Source organism: Vanellus vanellus, assembly GCF_965231255.1.
Source record: "Vanellus vanellus genome assembly, chromosome: 1".
NCBI lineage: Eukaryota > Metazoa > Chordata > Aves > Charadriiformes > Charadriidae > Vanellus > Vanellus vanellus.
In genome coordinates, this window is record NC_138905.1 from 39069785 (window position 1) to 39092222 (window position 22438).

At 41.8% G+C, this 22438-nt stretch overlaps 1 protein-coding gene across 7 annotated transcripts in view; it reads right to left on the reverse strand.

The window, feature by feature from the left end:
* GRIP1 (glutamate receptor interacting protein 1) overlaps positions 1 to 22438 on the reverse strand; it is a gene marked incomplete at its 5' end in the record, with an annotated part of 345717 nt that overhangs the window by 218116 nt on the left and 105163 nt on the right. For 5 of the 7 annotated variants that reach the window (XM_082498474.1, XM_082498472.1, XM_082498473.1 and 2 more), the window contains one exon: positions 18855 to 18987. The exons of the other annotated variants lie outside the window; for them this stretch is intronic. In XM_082498474.1, the coding sequence (XP_082354600.1) occupies positions 18855 to 18987 (133 nt within the window). Of the gene's footprint in view, positions 1 to 18854; positions 18988 to 22438 lie in introns of those variants that run through there. 7 annotated transcript variants of the gene reach the window in all.

A 22438-nucleotide genomic window follows, 5' to 3' on the forward strand; every position in this document is an offset into this window, starting at 1 on the left:
CTCTTTAATCATAACGCATCAAGTCTAGGCCTTTCTCGAAAATAAGGTATTAGGAAGAAGCCAGAACAAATGCTCAGTGATATAATGTTGCCCTCGAGAGCACTGCAAGCCACTCTAGACAGCACACTGTCCTGCATGTAAGTGGATTTTTAGGAACTGAGCTACTTCTTCCTTCCCAGTAGGCCAGAAGACTTTTCTTAGAATATCTCAAGGGTGCGCATGTGTACACCCCCACACAAAGTAACTCACTGCAGTACAGGACTACCACCAACAGCACACAACTGCAGAGAGACCTCTGTCAGTGCAAAAGATTTGCTTCTTTGTGGTCATGGAAAGCCATGCTATAATTTGCAATTTCAAATTATTTGTATCACACGTAGCTGTTGGAAACTTCTTGCATTACCATGTCTGATGCCTCAGACAATCCATGCACACTTGTGCACATGTGTGTAAATGAGATATTGTATTGTTTCAATGCCCTTCCATAGCACACGTGTACCTTGAACACCCTCGCAAGTAGTTAAACATGCAGCTAATACACCAGAAATACACAGAAACCACCAAGGCAAATTCTATCAGCCAAGCTCGCTGTGCTACAACACAGCTCTCTGCAACCCAGGCATCTTCCTTGCAGCAGCTGCTGTTCCCTTAGAGTGGCTCAGAGAAGCCACGGGGGAGTGACAGCGGGCGCAGAAGTTCTGGCCCTATACGTTTGGGTTCAATTCTGAAAAGAAGAAAAGCAATCTCCAAGCAAGATGTGGGTATGGGTTAACCCATTTCAAGCACTCCTTATAACCACTGCTTGTAACAAAGTCAAAGCTGAAGAATTTGCAGTGAGAATGATCAAGAGGTACCTCACCTTCCAGTGCACCGTATTACTATTACATTACAGATCTCACTCTGTTAATCATTAAGAGCCGGGAAACTCATGTTGAGAGAGAGGCATGATAGCAACACACTGATATATTCAATGACATTTAATATAGTCACTTTGATTAATTATTAAAACTCTGAAACAAACTTGGTGCTTGAAATGGCTTTTCAAAGGGTCCAGTATTCCCATTAGCAAATTAACTTTACTCTCTACAGTTGGAATTAGTTGCTTGGAAACAATTATATTTAAGACTTCTAAACACATTTCATTTAATACACCAACCCCCAAAATGGCTTCCCCCAAACTGGTAGAGTCATTCCTTGTTCAGCAGATTTACATATTTTTGGTACTCCGTACATAGCCTGACATTAAATTTTCAAAAATGGCAACTTTGCAATCACCTACACTTAATTTCATCCAGTATACCCAGCCATTTTCAAAGTCAAAAGTAAGAAGCATGAAGATTGCTCAAAAAAACAACTCAAAATTCACACAAAAGCATATATATAAAAATAAATATATATCCCTCTCTCCCAGACAAAATTTCTGCTCAGGCTCAAATACATGCAAATGAATATAAATTATTCAGGCTAGCCAATCAGTCAGTACAGGAAGAGGTAGTGAATCAGAACACCAAATATATCTAAGGTAAAAATATAAAAATTGCAAAATTTTTTTGTTTCCCTTAATTCAGTAGGTGTCTCTTTAAAAAAAGTAATTTCATACAAGCAGCCAATATCTAACCAGTATTAATTAGACAAGAAAAAATTCTCAGCTACGAGCATTTTCTGACTGCAAAGAGTAAATATACCTTGCTGACAAGAAGAATTAACTATTTTTTGTTTTCTTCCTCACCACTTTCAGCAAAACTTTATTTTTCCTATAAACGTTTTAAAATGCACTGCTCCCTAATTCTCGGGAAAGTACCTGTTAGGTGAGTAAGCACGGGATCTGATTTGACCCCAGAAGGCTAAAAATGGGAGCTGCTTCATCGCTGGTGCCCAACCCCTAACGGGGCTTTTCGGAAAGGAGACGAGGGAGAACCAGGGCTGGGCAGAGGCAGAAAAAGCCACGTTGGTGCAGGACAGTACCCACGGCCACCCCGGCAGCTGGGACGCAACCTGCAGCCTTCGCTTTGGGAGCAAAGCCAGGAAGCCCCACGAGACCCTACCACCGCCTGAACCGTGGGCAGCTCAGCCTAACACCGATGCATGTGGATTCAAGCTTCGAGCTGTAAGAAAAAATAGAAAAAAAAGTAGGTCTAATTCTTGGCCCAACATAGTCTCTCAATAGACCAAGATAGGATGTGGCTGAGATATTGGAAGGAAGCTCTGGCCTTCTGCTGGACACTGCTCATGTCTGTTATAGCAGTGCTCCAAACCTGTTATTTAATTTCTACCATTCATCAGTTGTACTTGAGGGTGTATGTGGGTCACTTAGTTTAACTTTTCTAGAAGCAAATCTCATTCTCTTACATTTTTTGACATCTTGGTTTCAAATTAAATAAAGCGAGGAAGGGGAAAGTCGTCATCTTCATTTTCTACAATAGTGGAGCCCCACCAGTGGCTTAGTAAAAACAAGGTTTCCAACACAAAAATGCTGACACATTATCTTTAGGCAACTTTAGGCTTTAGAATACTTGAAAAACAAGTTGTAGACAGACTGACATTTTTAAGTAATTTCGTAATTCTGCATCAGTGAATGGCTCCTAGAGTTAAAGGTTATCCAAAAGTCACAAACCTTTTCCCCAGAGCAGACTCACAATCTTGAGATTGACACATGCTGTTCTGTACAGAAAACAATATACAGAGGGGGAAAAAGCCCATCTATTTGCATCCACTTGCACATATCATAAAATCCTATGTAGACAAAACTGTTCTTAGCCTTCAAATTCATCGGCATGTCAAGATAAACCAAAGTACACATAGAAACCACAAAATATTTTTATTTCAGTAGGACTGTATTCGATGTACCCGAGGAGAAGGTGGCCTCAGGCCAGACCTAATGCTAAGGTACATCTAGGAAAACAGTATTTATGCCTGTTAACGAGCAAAGATGGGCATGGAATGGGCATGGACACTGTCCTGTCTCTGGCACCTCTTCAACCAGTGTCTCTGCTTCCAATTCCCACTGTAAACAGCAGAAATATATAGACTGTCAATGAAGTAAAAAAAGCCACCCAAATAAGTAAAAAAAAATCCACAATTTTCTCCAACGCTTCAATCATTCTTCAAGAAATGACAGGGTAAGTTTTGCTTCACTATTTATCAGTAATTAGTAAATAACAGCAAGAGAAATTGCTGGTATCCCCACATGCCAAGATCCATCAGATCATGAGCAGCACAAAAGTATCGAACCCATGGGGACAGACAGGCAGCCTGCTGGCAGGCAGGCCTGGCAGGGAGATGTCCCCAACACACGCAATAGGGAAGAATGCCTTCACGTTGATTAAATATTTATTTTCTTATTCCCTATGGCAAAAGTACAGAGCTAGGAAAATAATTTACAGATAGAGACCCAAAAATGTTTGAAGTGGTCATAACCCTTGAGGATACAGGAACTTTGCCTGTTACAGAGGTTGCTCATTTTTTTTCCCCTCAACAATTCAAACAGGCTCACCGCGTGGAAATGCAGCTTATCTACACTTGAGGAGAAGCATAAGGAGGATTTTGTACATGCTGTTCTTGAAGTTTCTGCTCAAAATAATGATTCCCGAATCATATATATATATATATATATATATATATACACACGAACACACAAATTTGAGTTGAAACTTCAACGTCAAGTGTTTTTTCTCCCAGTAATTGCTCTCACAGGAGAAGCTCAGAGAAAGGAGCGCCCATGTCCTACTTCAAACACCACCAGGACCTTCATATAGAGTCATGGTTTCAGCTGGGGTAGAGTCAATTTTCTTACTGGCAGCTGGTATAGTGCTGTGGTTTGGATTTGGGGTGAAAATAGTGTTGATAAAACAATGGTGGTTTTGGTAGTTGCTAAGCAGCCAAGGCCTTTTCTGCTCCTCACACCGCCCCACCAGCAAGTAGGCTGGGGGGGCACAAGAAGTTGGGAGGAGACACAGCTGGGACAGCTGACCCCAACTCACCAAAGGAACATTCCATGCCATATGACGTCATGCTCAGTATATAAAGCTGGGGAAAGGAGGAGGAAAGGGGGAACGTTCAGAGTGATGATGTTTTGTCTTCCCAAGTAACAATTACGTGTGATGGAGCTCTGCTTTCCTGGGGATGGCTGAACACCTGCCTGCCCATGGGAAGCAGTGAATGAATTCCTTGTTTTGCTTTGCTTGCAAGTGCAGTTTTTGCTCTATTAAACTGTCTTTATCTCAACCCATGAGTTTCTTCTCGCTTTTACTCCTCTGATTCTCTCCCCCATCGCAGCTGGGGGGAGTGAGGAGTGGCTGCGTGGTCCTAGCTGCTGGCTGGGGTTAAACCACAACCCATAGCAAGGGCAGTCGCTCAGTTATGCACTAGATTTAAGTGTAACTGCAGACACAAAGACCAAAGCTTTGTATGTTTGATCTCTGCGGTGCGACCCTAAGCTCCAGACTTAAATGATTTATTCCACAGTGACTGCGCCTCCGGAGTCCGCTTTGTTGCAAGTTCTTCGGGTCTTTCTTTTCACACATCTGAAAAAACAGCACTGAGCTGCTCTAGCAGAGAGATCAATATAAACACAGAGATTCTTTTACCACTTCCAATCTTTTACACCCCGCCAAAAACCCTCAAGTTGCCACTTAGCTGCACATGCATTTTCTGTGGACAGGCACAGACATGCTTAGCTCCTGTCCAAAACTCAGACTACAACTTCAGCATCCCCACTGGCCTCCATACCAAAGGAAGTACACATTTGTTTCCTTGGATTCTGTAACAGTAATTGGATTTCATACAGTAAATAGCAGCAGTCAGGTCTTCTCTAAATCTCCACCTGAAACCATTTTCCTCTAAGTGAATAAAAATAAAATAAAATTTAAAAAAATCACTTACTTGACAGGCAGTTTAATGCATTTAATATTTACTACAATACATCTATCTACTTCAGTTTTTGTTTCAGTGGAACAGCATTTTGAGGTCAATGTTAAATAAACCTCACTTTTTCCTCTTTTTTTCTCCCTTCCTTCCCCAACCCCCTGCCCCCCAGCAGCATTACAGTTTAAAATGTTATTATTATTACAGGTTAAAATTTTAAATTCTAAGTGAAGGCTCTTGTATAAAAGATATTGGCAAGAGTAATTGGCTTTTTCAAAGAAAAGAAATCAGCAGTAAACTGTATTAATCAATGATTATTGAATTCTGTGCTCCAGGCTACAACAGAGGTCCTTCAGACCCAGGTTTTCCACTTCAGCTTTAATGAACAAGGTTGAAATCATGCACTGAAATGAAATAATGCAGAACTAATCAACTGGCTTTGTTTTTGAAGTCTGAACAATCTCACTTGCAAACCAAAATGAAATAAAACCGCGCATGCTTACAAATTATCTTAGAGGAAACAATCCGAGGATGCTGCCACTCAGTAAACATCCTTTTATCTTTGCCAGAAAGTGGTACAGAAACACAACCCAAATGACAAAACATTTGGGAGAATTTCTAAGAATTACTCTTTTATCCTACCCATATATTCCATTTTCTTCAGGGTTCACTGCTACAGACCTTTATGTCTAACCTCCATCAGTGGGACATTAACGGAGTTACTCACACGCCCAGTGTTTGCAGGACCAAATCTTTGGCTGGCCTACAGCAAGGCACAACCAAGATGATACAAAACCTTGCAAAACCACTGTCAACTCTACAGATCTGCTGGATAAAACAAATACCAACCAGGAAAAACGCAATCGCTGCAGAGAGATTTTTCAAAGCTTTGTTTTCCGTGCCGCAGTTATAAATAAACAAACAAATAAATCTCCCCATGCATTTTAAGATGCACAGAAAAACACATTAAAACCCAAGACCATAATCTCTGAATCAAACAGCTGAATTTGCAGGTGCAAAGGCTATTTGAACTTCACTTCCTCTGCTTCTTCCCTGGATAGCTTCCTATTCACTTTTTTTTTTTTGACCTAGCCTTAACTTAAAGGCATCCCCAGCGGCCTTAGGTCAAGACTAAAGGCAGGACATACACGTCTCGAGCTCTAGACTATGCTGTCACATCAACAACCGATCATCCTGGTTTGCTGAGCAGCACATACACTTCTGTTTAAATAAATAAGTAAGTAGAAAGAGCAGCTGGCAGTCACAATACTAGTAACTTACGCTTTTTAGAAGAAAAAGACATACTGTAGACCTTAAGCAGGAGTTTTCCGCTTTGTATTAATAAGGGACCCACACAAACCTATGTATCCATCTTTTTTAGTCAGAAGGTGAAAACATACAGCCCTTGCTTGCGTGAGGGTTTAAGTGACTGGAGGTGGGATGTCTTACCTTCCTTCCCTTTGCAATATTATTTTATGACAAAAATCCAAGGGAAAAAAAAAAAAAAAAACCAAACTTTCTTAGATTGCAAATTCACGGGTCACAGTGTACCGCAACTGTACTTTTCAAGTAATTTAATGGACTTCAGGATAGGTGAAGAGAAAGGGGTTCCAGGCTTGTAATTAAAATGTTCATGAAATTTCCACTTTGGGAAAACAAAGAAACCAGTAAAACAGGGTCACTCAATTGCCCAAGGCCCAGTTGAAGAACTATATACATCATTAAAGGGGGAAGCTGGGGGGGGATAGGAAAATCCCATGCCACCAAAATACGTGTTCTCTTATCTAGAGATGATGACCTAACCTCTCCCTCCATGCTGTGGTCCTTGTTACTATATTAGACTGGACTTCAAAAATGGTCAAATTTTCCAGACTCCACAAGCTGATATTAGGACCCTACAGACAGATAAACCACTTGGTGATCTTCTAGGAAGCACTCATCATTTCCAATCACTACAGTAATCATAAGAAAAATTCAGGACAATTCACCTATTAAACTATTACAGATTTTAAAATATTGCCGGTTTCTCAGATTCTTTTTAAAGTTTAATTTAGCTGTGCATTTAAAAAATATAAATTGCTACCAAGAAAATATTAACAGCAATTATAGGAACAATTTTAACTGTTTAAAGAAGCAGGTAAAAGGAGCAGAAGTCATCACGAGTGTTTGAGTAACCTTCTGTAGGTTACTCAAAATCAAGTAACATTCTTCTCCTTATTTGTACATGTCCCCATATCCTTTAGTGGTAGTTTACACATATCTAAGGCCATAAAGCTGCTGCTACTTATCATCAATTAATTAATCATATAAGACAGACTTACCATGTCATCAAGACCGAGAAGACATTTTTATCACAAACTAAGAGATCACTAACCAAAACTACTTTTCCTTACCTGCAAATCCACTGACATTTCACTGGTATATAAAATACCAACACACTGAAACTATGTAAGAATTCATTCCAAGCAATTACTTTCACAGAATTTTAAAAACTGTGTTAATGAAGTATTGTAAGTAAGATATAGAGTTTGAGCATTTTCCGTACACTATTTTCATGCAATGGAGCAGTGTGTTACCTTGGCCACTTTTTTCTATTTACATTGATGTAACCCCTGAATAATTATGCCAACAGCACTACGTTTTCATAAGACTCTTAAACCAACAGCTAATAAATTTCTGTTGTTATCTATGATGAAGAAAACAACCTACTGTGAATGGACATGTGGCTGTAAAAAGTGCCATTATCCGTACACCACAAAGGACCACCAACTCTGGGCTATAACTAGAACGGACTTTGACAGTTTTGCTCACTCTCTGGAAACAATTTGTGTGACACAATCTGCTCTACAAAATCCACAGCCGTGCAGATTTGTTATAAGAGCCCAAGTTCAGAGAAGTGGGGGAGGGGGGAGGCGGGTGGGCGAAAAAAAGAAAAGAAACTAGAAAGGAGCGCTGTTTTCTACCCATCCAAGAACAAACCGCAAACACTGAACTGCAGCACACAAATCCAGCGCTAGTTAGAAAATGATAATTTTCAGCGCTTTCTCCATCCCTTGTGATAAGCTACGGAGCAGCGGTATTTTAAAGGGATGGCTGTACTCTTTTCAGTTGACAAACCTCTCCCTCCCCGCTCTCCTGTAGTGCGGGGCTGGGTACTCCCTGCCTGAATAAGCCAGCAAAGATATACAGGATAATTGGGAGAGGAAAGGAATGTTATCAAACCCACCACATGTCTAAATATACTTATATTTTTGCAATTATATTTAGAGTATACCAAGAAAAATGTAAGCAAATCATTAAATGCCCTAAGCTCAGCAGGACTCCTTTCTTTTTTCCAGGCAGGGTATTACACAAATGAACAGCAACAGATTTAGAAGAGCTGGGGATGCCTGCATAACTCCTCTGGAAACCTTCTGGGAAGCCCAGGTGAAATACGGGTCAAGTTACAGAGGGAGCATTTCAGAGACTACCAAAGTATCACTAAATTCACAGGGATTTCGGAGAGGCCAGCGGTTCCACCGTCTTGCTGCACTCCACTTCGTTTAATTATTGATGGGCAGTTATAACCACCAGCCTGAACAGCTTTGCTCTCTCCATTTCAGAAGTCACTCCCATCTCCTTTTAGTGCTGAAAGGGACCGTAGCGTTTTCATGACAAGCCACGTGAAATTTTACCTACATCCAACAGAAAATCCACATTCCTGCTTTCTGAATTGTAAATGCCACCGGACGTCTTTAAGCTTACTGACAACTGACCTGAGCACTGCTGCTGGCAGCGCTCTGCCAGAGATCAGGGCTCTCTCCCAACTTTCCTTCACAGGCATTTTCTCATTCCCCCTAAAATAGGCTGTCAGATGCGACATCCCTATCAGGCAGCGTGGCTGACATCCCTTTTGATTTCCGAGCATTCAACGCTAATACAGCTGGCTCCGCAGCCCGCAGCTCCTGCCGTGACTCATCTCTTGTTGACTACACAACTTCAACTGGGCTCCTACAAATGGGGCACAGGTAGCGTGTCATCAAGGCTTTAAATTATTTTCTACTCTAACCTGCAGAAAGCAAGGGCAAAAAGCTAATATCACTCTGTATTTAAAATATGTATTTGTGTACCATTCGTTTTTTACTGCATTTATTTGTAATACATTGTGAATCTTCTTTTTTTTTTTTTTAATAGAGATGCTACCAGCTGACAGAATAGCAACAAGGTTTATTGTTGAGCAGGAGTTTGCCCTCTGGGAGAGGGACAGTGTTATCAAAATAACATAGACCTGAGCAGCCACAGAGCTTGTTAAACACACCTAAAGGGAGCACTTGCGAACAAATTTGAAAACACAATTTATTGAGCTAATACTTCACATGGTACCTGGTTTCACTTTCTTTTTTGTGGTTTCATTCAAACAGTATCTCCCCCAGAGCTGTCTTTAATCTCTCCTTTCTTCCTTCTGCCTTCCACGGTACTTCTTTCTTCTCCAAACAATATTACCTTTCATAAAAATCACAGAATATTTAAAGGTCGGAAGGGCTCTCTGGAAATCCTCTGGCCTAAGTCCTCTGCTCAGAGCACAGGCAGCATTAACTTAAATCAGTAGATGAGGGTGCTTGCAGCCTTGTCCAGTTGCGTTTTGAGTACCTCCAAAGAAATTTCTCACCGTCCCATAAATATCTTCCCTTCCATCTTCTTTGTCCTCCTCAACTCCACACCCAAGCATGTACACACAGGCCTTACAAGCACCAGGGCTACACCTACAAGCCTAATTTTGACACCTGGAAAACCATCTCTGATGGCCTATCTCCAGTGTCAGTTTTATGCAGATGATGTGGTGTCCATGTACCTTACACAGGGGCTCCAGATTTTAGATCATGTTTGGCGAGTACAGAACAGGCTGGGCAAAGCTGAAGGGGTCGTTCCTTGCTTTCGCTCTGTGGGGCTGGAGGAGCGGAGCAGCAAGGTCCTCCACATCCCGCAGATTCCTGCAGGGTGGTGGGATCTCACGCCTCCTCTAGCACCCTGCTGCTCCTGTTCAGTTCGGCTCTTCCCTTGGCCACCTTTCCAAGGATAGTTCTCCTCGAATGTCTCTCATCATCTGCTCAAAAATGCCCAGAGACAGCAGAATAATAAACCCAATTCCTCCTCTCTCTGTCCCGCAGCTGCCCACGGTGCCCCCAGTGTCAGTGATGTTGAAAGAACAAAGTTCAAAGTTTATCAAGAAGTTTTGCTTGGGACATTGTCGAGACATCAAGGAATGTACCTAACCTTGAATAGGATGTGAAACAAAACAACGTGTCTTTTGCGTTCTTTTGCAGTGGCTGACTTAGACATAAGATAGCAAAAAAGGTAACTTCTGGACCAAAGTTGAGCCAAGAATGTATCCCAAACTAACCTTAGGCAATTATAATGCTAAAATACATAACCCTTGGTGAATAATGAGCATGCTAATCAGGTAACCTCCCTAAATGTTTTAAACATGCGCTTAGATGCACATTATGTCAAGAGATGTGAATGAATCATTATTAACCAATCAGCTGTATTTTATCATTAGAAATACTGGGCGGTTGGAACCATGTGGTGTGCTGGCTGTTGTCAAATGCCCGGCACCCAATTCTGCACAACTGAAATAAAAGCAAATATCTTTACTCAGTGTGTTGATTTGCTCTGGCACATCGGGTGAAGAACCATTATTCAGGGACAACATCAGGATGGGGACTGTACTACAAGCTGCACTGAAGCAGTGTGTGATCAGATCCTATGGCCGCTCACCAAAATTTACGTCTGCCATCTTCACACCACGGAGATTTTGGTTCATTGGCAAGTATTCATCAGTTCATGGCAAGTATTATTCCCATAACCTGCGGTTATGGAATTTCCAATGCATGCTAAAACCCAAGGAACTACTGCTCCACATTCTCTACTACGTGTAGGTGTACACACACACACACACACTCTCTCTCTTAAAAAAAGCAAACTGCAAGCTGCAAGTGCCCGATTTAAGAATTCCTAGCAAGCCTCAATTTGGTCTCCTTTTGCATATCCATTATAACACAATCTTTAATTACCTGATCTCCTACTTTTACATGAGACCTTGTCTCTCATCATCTGCTCAAAAATGCCCAGAGACAGCAGAATAATAAACCTCATGTAATGCCCAGAATAAATGATTTTGACTACCCAAAAAATTATTCAAGACCTTGTTTTCCCCTCATTGCTCAAAGTGTAATTCCATGCCTTAGTTCCCACACATTATTCAAGCCCTTCTCTCTGGACAGACATTCATTTCTTCCTGAGCTCTTCCAGGGTGCTCATCACTGTAGCATTTGAGAGCTTAGCAAATACTAATTTACTTTCATAGCATACCAGTGAAGGAGAGGTACCATTAACCTCATTTCACAGGTGGAGAACCAGAGCACAGAGAGATTATCATCAAAGGTATGCAACTATTCAAAGGTTGCAGCCTGAGATGCCTCACGGCTAGTTTTTCAGACTAGTTAGGCTTATCTAATTTTTTTTTATATTTACGAACCATACTTCCCTTGGCATGCTACAGCAACTTGTGCCAAATATCTGCAAACTCAAGCTCTCGAGTCAGGGAAACGAGGGATGAGCCCGGACGGGAAGGGTGGTGGGAAGACCAGGCACAACGCTGCAACCAGGACTCGGCGCAGCCTCCGCCACATGCTGAATCCATCAAAGCTGCCGCGGAAAAATGAGCAGGTATTCCTTCATTAAGAACTCATTAAAAAAAAAGCCAAATTGAGGTTCTATAGGCACCCTTAGTTCTACTGCCTTTCAAATTTAGAGTACGTGTCCTCAGAACTGCAATAGCCTTGACACACTGATTTCTGTTTAATTTATTGCGTTTCAGATGGAAACTAGAAATTCCTCTGAAAAAAAACGGTAGCATTCCGGTGCCCAGGTCATCTGCAGTCTGGTCATCACGGACCCCTGTGCCTACCCACAGCACTACCCCTGCTCTTTTTTGCTGGGAAACATTAAACAAAGTTGCCTAGTAATTTCTGCACATACGATGCAGGCTACCAAATTTGCCTTATACAAATACTATCTATGGTAAACAGGTGTTTATATTCGTGCTGATGATTAATTATAGCTGCTGGCATACCCTACTGAAAAAAACACAGCAATCATTCAATAAATGTTTATCATCTCATCAGCAAGGGACTTATATTGTTGTTTCCTTCTTTGTTCCACTAATTGCATTAAGTTTTCCATTGGAACTGAAGGCCAATATTAAAACTGACACCTCAGTAGTTGCTTTTACCTCTCTCTCTAATCTTAGCTCATAAAAGGTGATGTTTCATTCATTTCACAATATCCAAAGGGGAAAAAATAATCGCATCACTACACGTTCCTGATGTAAATTGACAAAGTCATGATTACAAACATGAACTTACACATCATTTCAGGAAGTAGAAAGCCCAGGTCTCTCTAAATTTCATTGTTTGAACCTTAATATCATACATTCTAGATACACTAAAATAAAAAGGGTGCCAAATTCTCTAAAACATGGAAGTACAACCTCATATCAGCAGCCGCTATAAGAGGAGGAAGACCTATAACGAATATATTTCTTGAGCAAGGACAATCCAGATCTTTAATAAATCTGTAAAGAATAGGCCCAGAAGGTAAATGAAAGAAAAGTAGCACAGAAATTGTACACTCGTAATTGCTAGCAGGGAGAGGTGTTTACGCTTCATGCAAAAAATTATATAACTCAGGTCTCATTATTTCAGTGACTTAAAATAAATAAGCTGCTTTCCCTCAAGTAACTCCAAAGCAATGTTTTACCATCCGTGCTCTGCACTGCCCCAGGAGTCTGGAAGGCCACTTGCAGAAGAGCCACAAAGGGTCATTTAAAAAAGTAATACCATTGCTAACAAAATTAAATTGGCTGTTGCACCACTACTTCAGGAAAAAAAAAAAAACTGTAACATTTCTGCAGCCTGTTTCACGGAAAACAAAATTTTTTCACCAAAACCAGCACACACCTGCCTGGCCAGAAGAAACGCATTGCTCCAGTCCTGCGGGGAACCCCACAGCCTCGGGTGCCCCACTGACAGACCCTGCGACTACGCCAGTGCGCGTGTAACAATACCAGTGTAATTATCTTTGAATCTATATAAAAAACGTAATGCGGGTAAAGCCACTATCCAAACAGTATCTACAAACCCAAGCCTCATCCCGAGACTTACATGCTTTTAACTAATATAAAACAGGACAGGAGTAAAATAAGATTTTAATATATGCACATTTCTTACGGGCTTGGAAGACCTAAATAATTTCATGGGATGCTCAAGAGCTGCTACTATTCTCCTTTTTATAACCCTTTCCTACTAGTTTGCTGTGTGTAAAATGAGAATAATATGTAATTCTTCTCCAGTTCTTGGGTTCTCCTAGAAAGAATACATTCTCTAATGACCACGACGAACAAGATAAACAGGTCACCTCCAAAACACACACATACCCCATCAGAAATCAAGCAGATGGTTGCCATGAAATATGAAACTGCACTTGATGCAATAACCAACTGCTTAAAAAAAACCCAGAATTTACCACACACGAAGATGAAAAAGCAACCAAAACAGCATGAAGGTACACCACCTTTATCTAACAAGTGCCTGAATTTTATCCAAAATGGAAAACCCTATAATTGGCATCTGCACAGGGGAAGTTTTAACCTGGAAGTGAATGCAGAGACAACAGTCACTTGCTACCACTTTTGTTTCATTCAGAAATCTCTGAATGGGAAAGTTGATACTGTCTGTCCCAGCAGTAGAGCTCAAATACAGCTGCCGCCTTTGTCACCGTGCCGGGCTTGCGAACTGACACTGGACGGTAGCCTTGTGATGACAGAGTCTCTCTGAACATGGGCATCGCATCCTTTTCCCGCTGAACTTGCGGTGTTGGGGTTATCCAGACCTCAGGAAAAAGGTGATTTATGGAAAACAGAAAGATACACTGAAGAACTATAAGAACTATAATAAATCTCCAGGGTCCAACAATCACGAAACAATCATTAAGGAGGAGGAAATAAGAAGCTTTAATATATTTTAGTTATTTAAAAAATGATTACTTTCATGGTGTTTTCAAGACCTGTCATATTCTCTGCTCAGGTTACCAAGCCTTTTATCCTTGTAGGCTGCAACAAACGTATTACCTTTAGTTTCAATGAAAGCCGAGATTTTACTGTACATGACAAGGTCTGGGATGGGAGGAGAACTGCCCTCCCCCCATCCAATTAAACTGCAGACTTGCAGCACGCACTCTTTGTAAAATGAAAAGCGGTTGTCCTGCATTCCTCACCCTTATAGATCAATTAACATCTCTGCAACCTGAGCTAGAGATATTCAATGCCCTTGTCACCACATTACTCATAAAACCATTAACTCTTTTACAACCCCAATCAAACCTGTGAGACTGCTGCAAACAAGAACCATTTGTACCAATTTATGAAATAGAGAAAATTTTGACAAGAGCGATGCTGCTACTGACCGTAGCATTAAGAAGCCATAGGCATATCACTTCCCTCGGTGTTTTGTCTTAGTGCTATTTCAGTAGCAGGTCTCTTCTATCAATATTTAATACAGCTTTAAAGCCACCCAGGGTATGAAATGCAAAGACATTTGTTAGTAAGGTTTTGGCAGCTGAGGGAGTTTCTGCACCATAACGCTGAGTTGTGTTAGAGAATAACGCCCAAGTGGAGTTTTTCTGCTGATATCATCCCAAATAGTGTATCATATCTCCAGTATCCATTTTAACCAATTATTCCCAGATTTCAGTCAACAAAGAGGATATCTTCAAATTGGAGTCATACAAAGCTTTCAGCTTTTCTTTCTTGCCTTGTTTGCCAGGCTGGGAGTCAAATACCTTACCTTCAGTTTCCAGGGAAAGAGATAGGAAAATTAATGGAAAGAAGGGAAAGATCATCACATGCATTTTAGAGGCAAATTCAAAGAGGCTGACAGCCTAAAACTGAGCAACCAGATGATTCTCATACAAAAATCGTGGAAGAATTAATAAAGGGCACCACAGAGAAAACCGATACATGACTCTACCGCAGATACACTATGGCAGATTACTTTGTCTGAAATGTCAATGCTCTTGTCAAACAACACATGACAAAGGATGGAAGAAAATTATTTGTGGAACCCTGGGTGACTCAATGGAACTTTCTAAAGTCAGGGCCAAAAACATGGGACCTTTTTGGGTTAGTGGGAGTTTACTAGTAGAATTCTTTAAACATTGGGTTTTGGGATCGTTCTTTAATATTTTCATTGCATCAACACAGAAAATAAAACCTTTACGCCTATGGACTATGTTGCAAACATCATGTTGGAAGGAACAACAGAAGAAGAAGAACCACCAATGAAAACAGAGTCTCTTTCAGGAAGAGGTGGATGACAGAAACCAGAAGTAACATAAATAAGACAAAATTTAACAGTGAGCGTTCACAGCAATGCCCTCTGGACCTGCATGGGCAGATCGTGACAACCACGTTTCAGGCGACCTGCGAGGTTCCAAAATCAGTTGGAACAAACCCAAACCATCCCAAGCGTTTTGCAAAATAAAAGACTTCGTGCTGAATTCAGATTCAGGTGGGGAAAGGAGGGGGTTTGTGTTTGTTTTGGTCAGAGGTGACAAAATCAGGCTGGATCCCAGAAATACCTTCCTGCTCAAGACGAGGCTGAAACTCAAAGGTCTTTGCAAAACATCCTGAGTTCATTGAAAGGACATAAGTCATTTCTGGGACTGTTCCAGGCAGCTCTGCTACGCAGCATATTCCTGACGTTCGCTATCAGTCTTGGTAATAATATAACAAGGGCCTTTTTCATGCAAAGCCTTATTAAAAGGAGCAGGTTCAACGGCAGTGCCGTAACGCTGCGCAAGATAAATATAATGCTTTTTATAGCATTTTATGCAACAAGCACCAACTTGTCTGAGTAGGTTGGGTGGCAATTTCATCACCCATTATGTTCACACTGCAAAGTCTCACCAAAATGAGTATGACGCCTGCACTACTAATGTCAATACGTGTTTGTGTGCCAAGATTATTATTTTAGTTATTCTAGCATTACATAGCACAGACAGAGACTCTCCAGAAAGATAAGAGAGCTGACACTGCATGTCAAAACAATGATATCCATTTAACTGAACTCAAATGGAGGAAATGTCCAAGCTCTCTGACTCGAGAGTTGGGGTGTCTTTTTCACCCTTCACTTCAAAGGAAGCAGCACTACACCTTCCTTTGCTGTGTCTCAATATCACAGCTGATGTGGTCTTCCATGACAAAGTTTCAGAGGACTGAACACAATATACCTAACAGCAGAAGCTACGAAATCCTAATATCCACGCACAGCTGGGCTGAGGACAAACTAAAGTCACCTTTTTCCTGTGATTCCCAGAGGCCTGTTCTATTTTTAACTTTGTTTTCTTTCTGTTTGATCCTTTGGTTATTCTACCGTAGTTTCTGCACATTTTTCCATTAATTCTGCCTCCATACAACACTCTAAGCAGTACTACAAACAGGGGAGGAGAGAGCTCATAAAGTGATTGGCTCCGACAATCTTCAAATGCACTGGTTAATTTCATATGTAACTCATAAATGACGGCGGAGGAGGGATGGATAACAGTGCAGGGAGAGGAAACTAAATCTAAAAAAGCTCCAATTCCGTTCAGTTGAATGAACAACAGATCTTTAATTTCATTAGCTCTGATATTCTGAAAATCATACCAATAAATATAGTCATATTCTCAAGCACATGAATGCAGAAGGAATGGCTATTAAAAGCTCTGCAATTACTCTAAATTTGCACTGTAAACAGCATAACACCAGACCATAATTAAATTAAATATGAAACATTTCATTGTCCCCATTACATGAAATTCAATTTCAAGAGAGCATTTATAGTAGCACCAGCAGCATCTTTTCACATTTTGTACATTGCTTTAAGTACCTCTCACACCTATCCAACCAAAAGACACGCAGAGCACACAGGAAGACCAAAGCAGCACTTGAGGAGCAATTGTGTTTGATGTGGGATCTCTATAAAGACTTCACATCTCGACTGTCCTGTGATATGTCTGGTATAAATAACTGTCAGCAGTTGCAAACTCCTTGTGCATCCAACTCCACTGGACTGTGCACTGTTTTGACCACCCAAGCTGGGTATTATAGTCACTGATATAAACATCACTTCAAAATCTGATGCACATTCATCCAGTCTGAAATACTTAGGACCTCCACAAGCTGAGGTGTGTACTATTCTTTTATTTTCTAAGTAGAATAAAAGGAAAAACCTATTAGATATTTGGCTCAATCTTAGTGCCTTACATGAAGTCAAGAGTTAATAATTTATTAATCAGCATTCAAGAAATCCTTATTACATGTGACAGATTTTGGAGGCGTTTTGCTTTCTTATTTAAAAGACCTTCAACAACAACAACAATCAGCTAGGGAAATATTTTGACATACTGCTTTGACACATTCTTTTGATTTACATATTAAAGCAAGAAAAAGTTACGTGCTTTCACTAACATGTATCATTTTCACATTTTTCAGTGCTAAGTAGATTTCACATTTTTAGTTCTTGTGTAGAAGACTTTCTGTCAATTATGTTACCTGTTATGACTGCATTGCAACCAAAACAAGTCTTTTTCTTATAAGAACTCCATCTTAACAACATAGATAAATTGTAAGATTATCAGCATAGTAAATTTTCTTAAAAATGGAAAGAGATCAAGATTGTATTAAGGAGAAACCCAGTAAACAACCAAACACCCTACATTAGTGTAACTTCTGGAGATAAGCAAGCACGGTGCACTGGGAGAAAACCAAGAGGAAAATCTCTTGCTTCCCAATTTTCCACAGGATAGCGGTACTCTGGTGCTGTAAGGCACAATCGCATTCATCATTTTGTCTTAAATGCAAAGTTCTTATGATTTCCTTCAGCAAAGTAGAAAAGAAGCCAAATGATGCAAAAAGATACTGACAGCCACTCACATAGTACAGAACAACAAAAAAAGTGCATCAAACTTCAGCTGCTCAACAAACGGCACGGCTTCACTGCAAAGCTCCCAAACCATCGGTCAGAACAGCAGAAACCTTTTAAGAAAGTAATTTCTGTGCATGACTGGTCCTACTGCCAACACCTCACCCTGACGGCGCTGCACAACACCCCGGGCAAGGGCTGAGCAGGGCTTCCCTCCCGCCGGCCCCGCGGGCACCTCTGGGCACGTCCCCTCCTCCGGGAGATGCCCAAGGCAGACGGGCAGCTCCAAAGTCCCACAGGTAGAGGGGACAAACCCTACCGAGCTGCAAGGAACAGCGCACGGCTCACACAGGGACTTCGGAGCAGGCGGGTTTATTTTGGTTTCGGGCGAGCTGCTGCTGTCACGTGAGCGCAAGCAAACAAAACCCACCACTTAAATCTTCACGAGTGGTCCTGGACCTGCAGCGAGAAAGCAGCCCGTTTGAATTACCCACCCTGGAAAAGACCAGGTCACAGAGGAGGCTCAGAGGACTCACTCTCCCTCAGCAGCGAACATTAATCATCAACTCCAACTTACAAACGAGCGATCGCTGCCTTTATAGCGCTTGAAAAATATCCACTGTGTGGCTTTCCAAAGGCATCATACAAGGGCTACCACCACCTTATCCGCTTCTCAACAGCGAGTGTTTTAGCAAAAGGTTTCCGGCAGTCAGAGTCAATTAACCACACCTGAAATCTTCCCCAGGTTTGCAGCCAGACCCCGCTTACTTTGGCGCGCGGCCGTGCCACTTCAGCTGCTTTGTATTGTTCATCAGCAGTCACGGCCAGATAAAACCCTCAGAGCAACCCACGTTTTAATACTTGCAGGAAGCTCAGACTCTAGCAAGCAAGGAATACCGTTTGCGTTTGGGGGGTTTAGGGTTTTTTAAAATCTTAAAAGCATAGCATTTATCACAGCCAGAGAAAAAGGAGCTCGTGCAAAATACTTACTTCGAAAATGCTCCGAGGCATAATAGTAGACATCTTCGTAGCCCTCGTGGTAATCCTCCTCCGGCCGGTACTTTTTGCCTTTTCTTCTCCTCGATCTCCTTATCTGCTTGACGAAGCCCAAGAAGCGCTCCATCTCCTCCCTCAGCAGCACCAGCCGGCAGCCCCCTTCGCCCGCTGCTTCACAAAGAGCTGTCCCAGCATGAATCAACCGCACGCACCAAAGCAAAGCCGCAGCCTCCGACCACCCGCTCCGGTACCATTAAAAAGCCCCCTCCCTTATCTCAGCTGTGACTAGAAAGTATATTGTTTCCCCTTAAAAAAAAAAAAAAAAAAAAAAAAAAAAAGGCTGGGGAGTAGACTTTATCAAATCCACTGACTGGAATATTTCAACATGAAAATAGACAAAGGAGGAAAATACTGAAGCGAAGGGAGAAAGTCGGGATTTCAAGCAGTTATTAAACAGCAGAGGACAAAGTTGAAGAGACCTGCCTGGCAGCGAGGGGAAGCCCAGCACTGAGCTCCCTGTCCTGTGTCTCCATCATTTGAAGAGGGGCTGGGAGGCGGGGATAGATGTTAGTCAATGGACTGAACCATATCTCGCAGCAAAAGAGGTTTTCATTCGCCAGTTAAACGCTGCCCTTGTATTTACCCGGGCACAGGCTCAGGAGCCCGTTTGATTTCATTTGTGGTACGAAGAGGAAACACGCCGATCCATTTCTGGCATCACATATGCTGGATGAATAAATAGCAAAGTGGTTTAATCCATACACACAGCCCACTCACCGGCAAGTGTGTGCTGAATGTGTTAATTGGAGCAGCAGGGAGAAAGCTCGGCAGCTGTTAAAAAATGACACATATACCCACTGGGCATTAGTGTATTCTAATCACTGCTAGATCTAAACATTAAAAGGCACTCTGCAGACAGGTCTCCCATAGAGCTGGCCAGACTGGATGGCAATAGCAAACAAAGGAAGCAACATCACGAGCACGCCACGACAATACTCGTTTAAAATCCCAGCAGAGTTTTAAAAACTTTAAGGTACAGCAGAGTATTCTGCACGGGATGACAGGAGCAAAAAGCCTGAAAAGGCGCTGGCTCTTTTCTCTTGCTGCGTGCCTGAATCCCACACGCATTCCCTAAGATAAGGCTGGAATTTCATCCACGTTTCTGATGAAGTTTCCCTCCTGCACAAGAACAAAAGCAGTGTCTGCTCGAATCCTAGCGTGTTGACATCTGCCACATGGTGGTTTTTTTTTTTTTTGTAACCATGCTCCGGTGAGCCAAGTGAGGTCTCTGGTCCAGCAGGACCTCTCCTGTCTGCTAGCACAAGCCCGGGATCAATAAGTCACCTCAGTCAAACCAAATGCCCAACATGGTCACCTGCACCCATGCTGCAGCAGATACCATTTTGCACCTATGAGCATGAGGAAGTCAGAGAGTCTTCCTGTAAAACAGATTTTACAGGATCATCACCTAGAAAATTAAGAGCAGGCAGAGGTGGGATTAGTTTCTGGTGATGGAGACACTTCAGCGAGTCATCATTTTGCAAAGAGCGAAGCAGGGCAATTTTATAAAAAGTGCAGAAGAAGTGGTAAAGTAAAAGCCAGGATTGCAATTTATCATTGTTTCAAGGGAGGTACATAGAGATTGAGCAGCACTGACTTAGGAAATTCTAGTTTTGAAACGTGAAAGTTTTTTTTGAAACGCGAAAGTGCTATCTGCTGGTCCTAAAACAAACGCACACTGAAAGCAGGCACTGGAGCTCTTTCGGGCCTGTTCAAGGTGTTTTAAAACAAAACTGTCACAAAACCCCACCCATTTTGTCCATAAAACCCAAAAACCCCTGGATGCACCTCCCAAGCTTCCCACAGGAATGCAGACTCATCCTCCTTGACCTTACCAGCCCCTGCTTTTCCACTGTGAAAATGCATCGCTGTCGCTAGCTGATGAACACCCCCAGGGCACTACCAGAATTATTTTTAGTGTAACTTCTATAAGGAGGTTGTGGTTTATTACAAGTCTGGTTTTATCACGCAGCTTTCAACTTTCAAAGGGTAAAGACCTTAGAGGAGTATTACAGGCACACTACCAAAAATCAAAAAGCCAATAAAACTCTTTATAGGGATCTTTAAGAACAGATCACTGTTATGTTCTGAAGGTTTCAATTCACATGTGTTGCCTGTGCTCTGCCGCCAAGCAGCAAAAGCATTACATTAGCATCATGAAAACCAAACAAAGACGTAGCCTACAGCAGAGGCAGCGCGCTCTCTTTTCAGGAAGGGAAATGTTGGTTTGATGCTGTATTTGCTCCTGTGGAGCACTCTCCTCAACAGATGTGCAAAAAGTTATTTGTAGGTGTCAGAAACATTCATCTGGGAGACAGAAGTCTTGCAGCCATCACTGTTCCCTGAAGTTACGTTATAAAGTTCAATTCAAAACGATACAGCTACTTTTTGAAAAGGAGAAAAAGCAAAACTTTTAAACTGCTCTCTAAACGAGAGCTGAAAACTGAAATTTAGCAGACGCTTGGCTTTCATCAAGCAAATACGCCCTTCTCCTGCGCCGCTGTTGCTAAACACGCTGCTGCAGCCGAAGCTTCTGCAGGAAAAGTGGCTTCCGAGTCCTCAGCGCACCCCTGGGAGACTTCAGTCCTTTCCGTAACACGACCAATACGGCAAATAAGCAGACATGGGAGCAACCAAATGATCTCGGCTAAGCACCAGATGTAAGTACGCCAACTGCCTGATCATTTTCTAGAGAGAACTGATCTAAATTTGAGCGAACTTTCAGCTTTGGAAAGCGTGTCATTACCTTACGCAATGGACCTTCCCTCTCCATGCTCATAAGGTGCATCACGTACACAGACGGCCAATGTAGTAAAGCAAAAAAAAAATGCACTAAATGGTATTATCGGTCAGTGCTCACGGTTACGGCTCCCACCTGTCTCGTACGTAAAGCATGAAGAGGTTGAGGGGGAGCATGAGCATGGGATAAGCACGGGGTGTTCAAGCTCCGCTGCTCTTCACTGTATCCCACCAACTACTACTGCCTACAAAGACAGGCTCCATCTCCCACACCGAACGAAGGTGCAGAAGCAGGTGTTGCCCACAGTTTCCAACCCACAAGCTAACAGTCTTGCCAGAGCATAAATTATACACCTGTTTCCTTTTGCACGAATGTAAACACCAGAGACAAACAATTTCAGCGTTATTTCTTTTTCTTAACCTAGAACAAGCTGGGCTTTTGATAGGATTTTCCCCACCCTAAAATATTTCACTATTCGGGGCAATTTAAAGAGAAGGAAATACTTTAACTGAGGGCAGCAGTGTTATACATTAATAGGAGTCAGAGTATTAAGTGTTTTACTATACCATAAAGATTTCTGAACAAAACTTACATTTCATATGCATTACGTACTACCTCTGCTGCTTTGCTGAGAACACTGGAGACATTCATTAACTACTCTTCATGCCATACCTGTAAATATTTTATCATAGTCCTACTTTCAAAGGTATAAGCAGAGAATTCAGTTTCACAAACACAGTTTACTCTAGTTAAAAAAAAATAAAACAACCAAAACCAA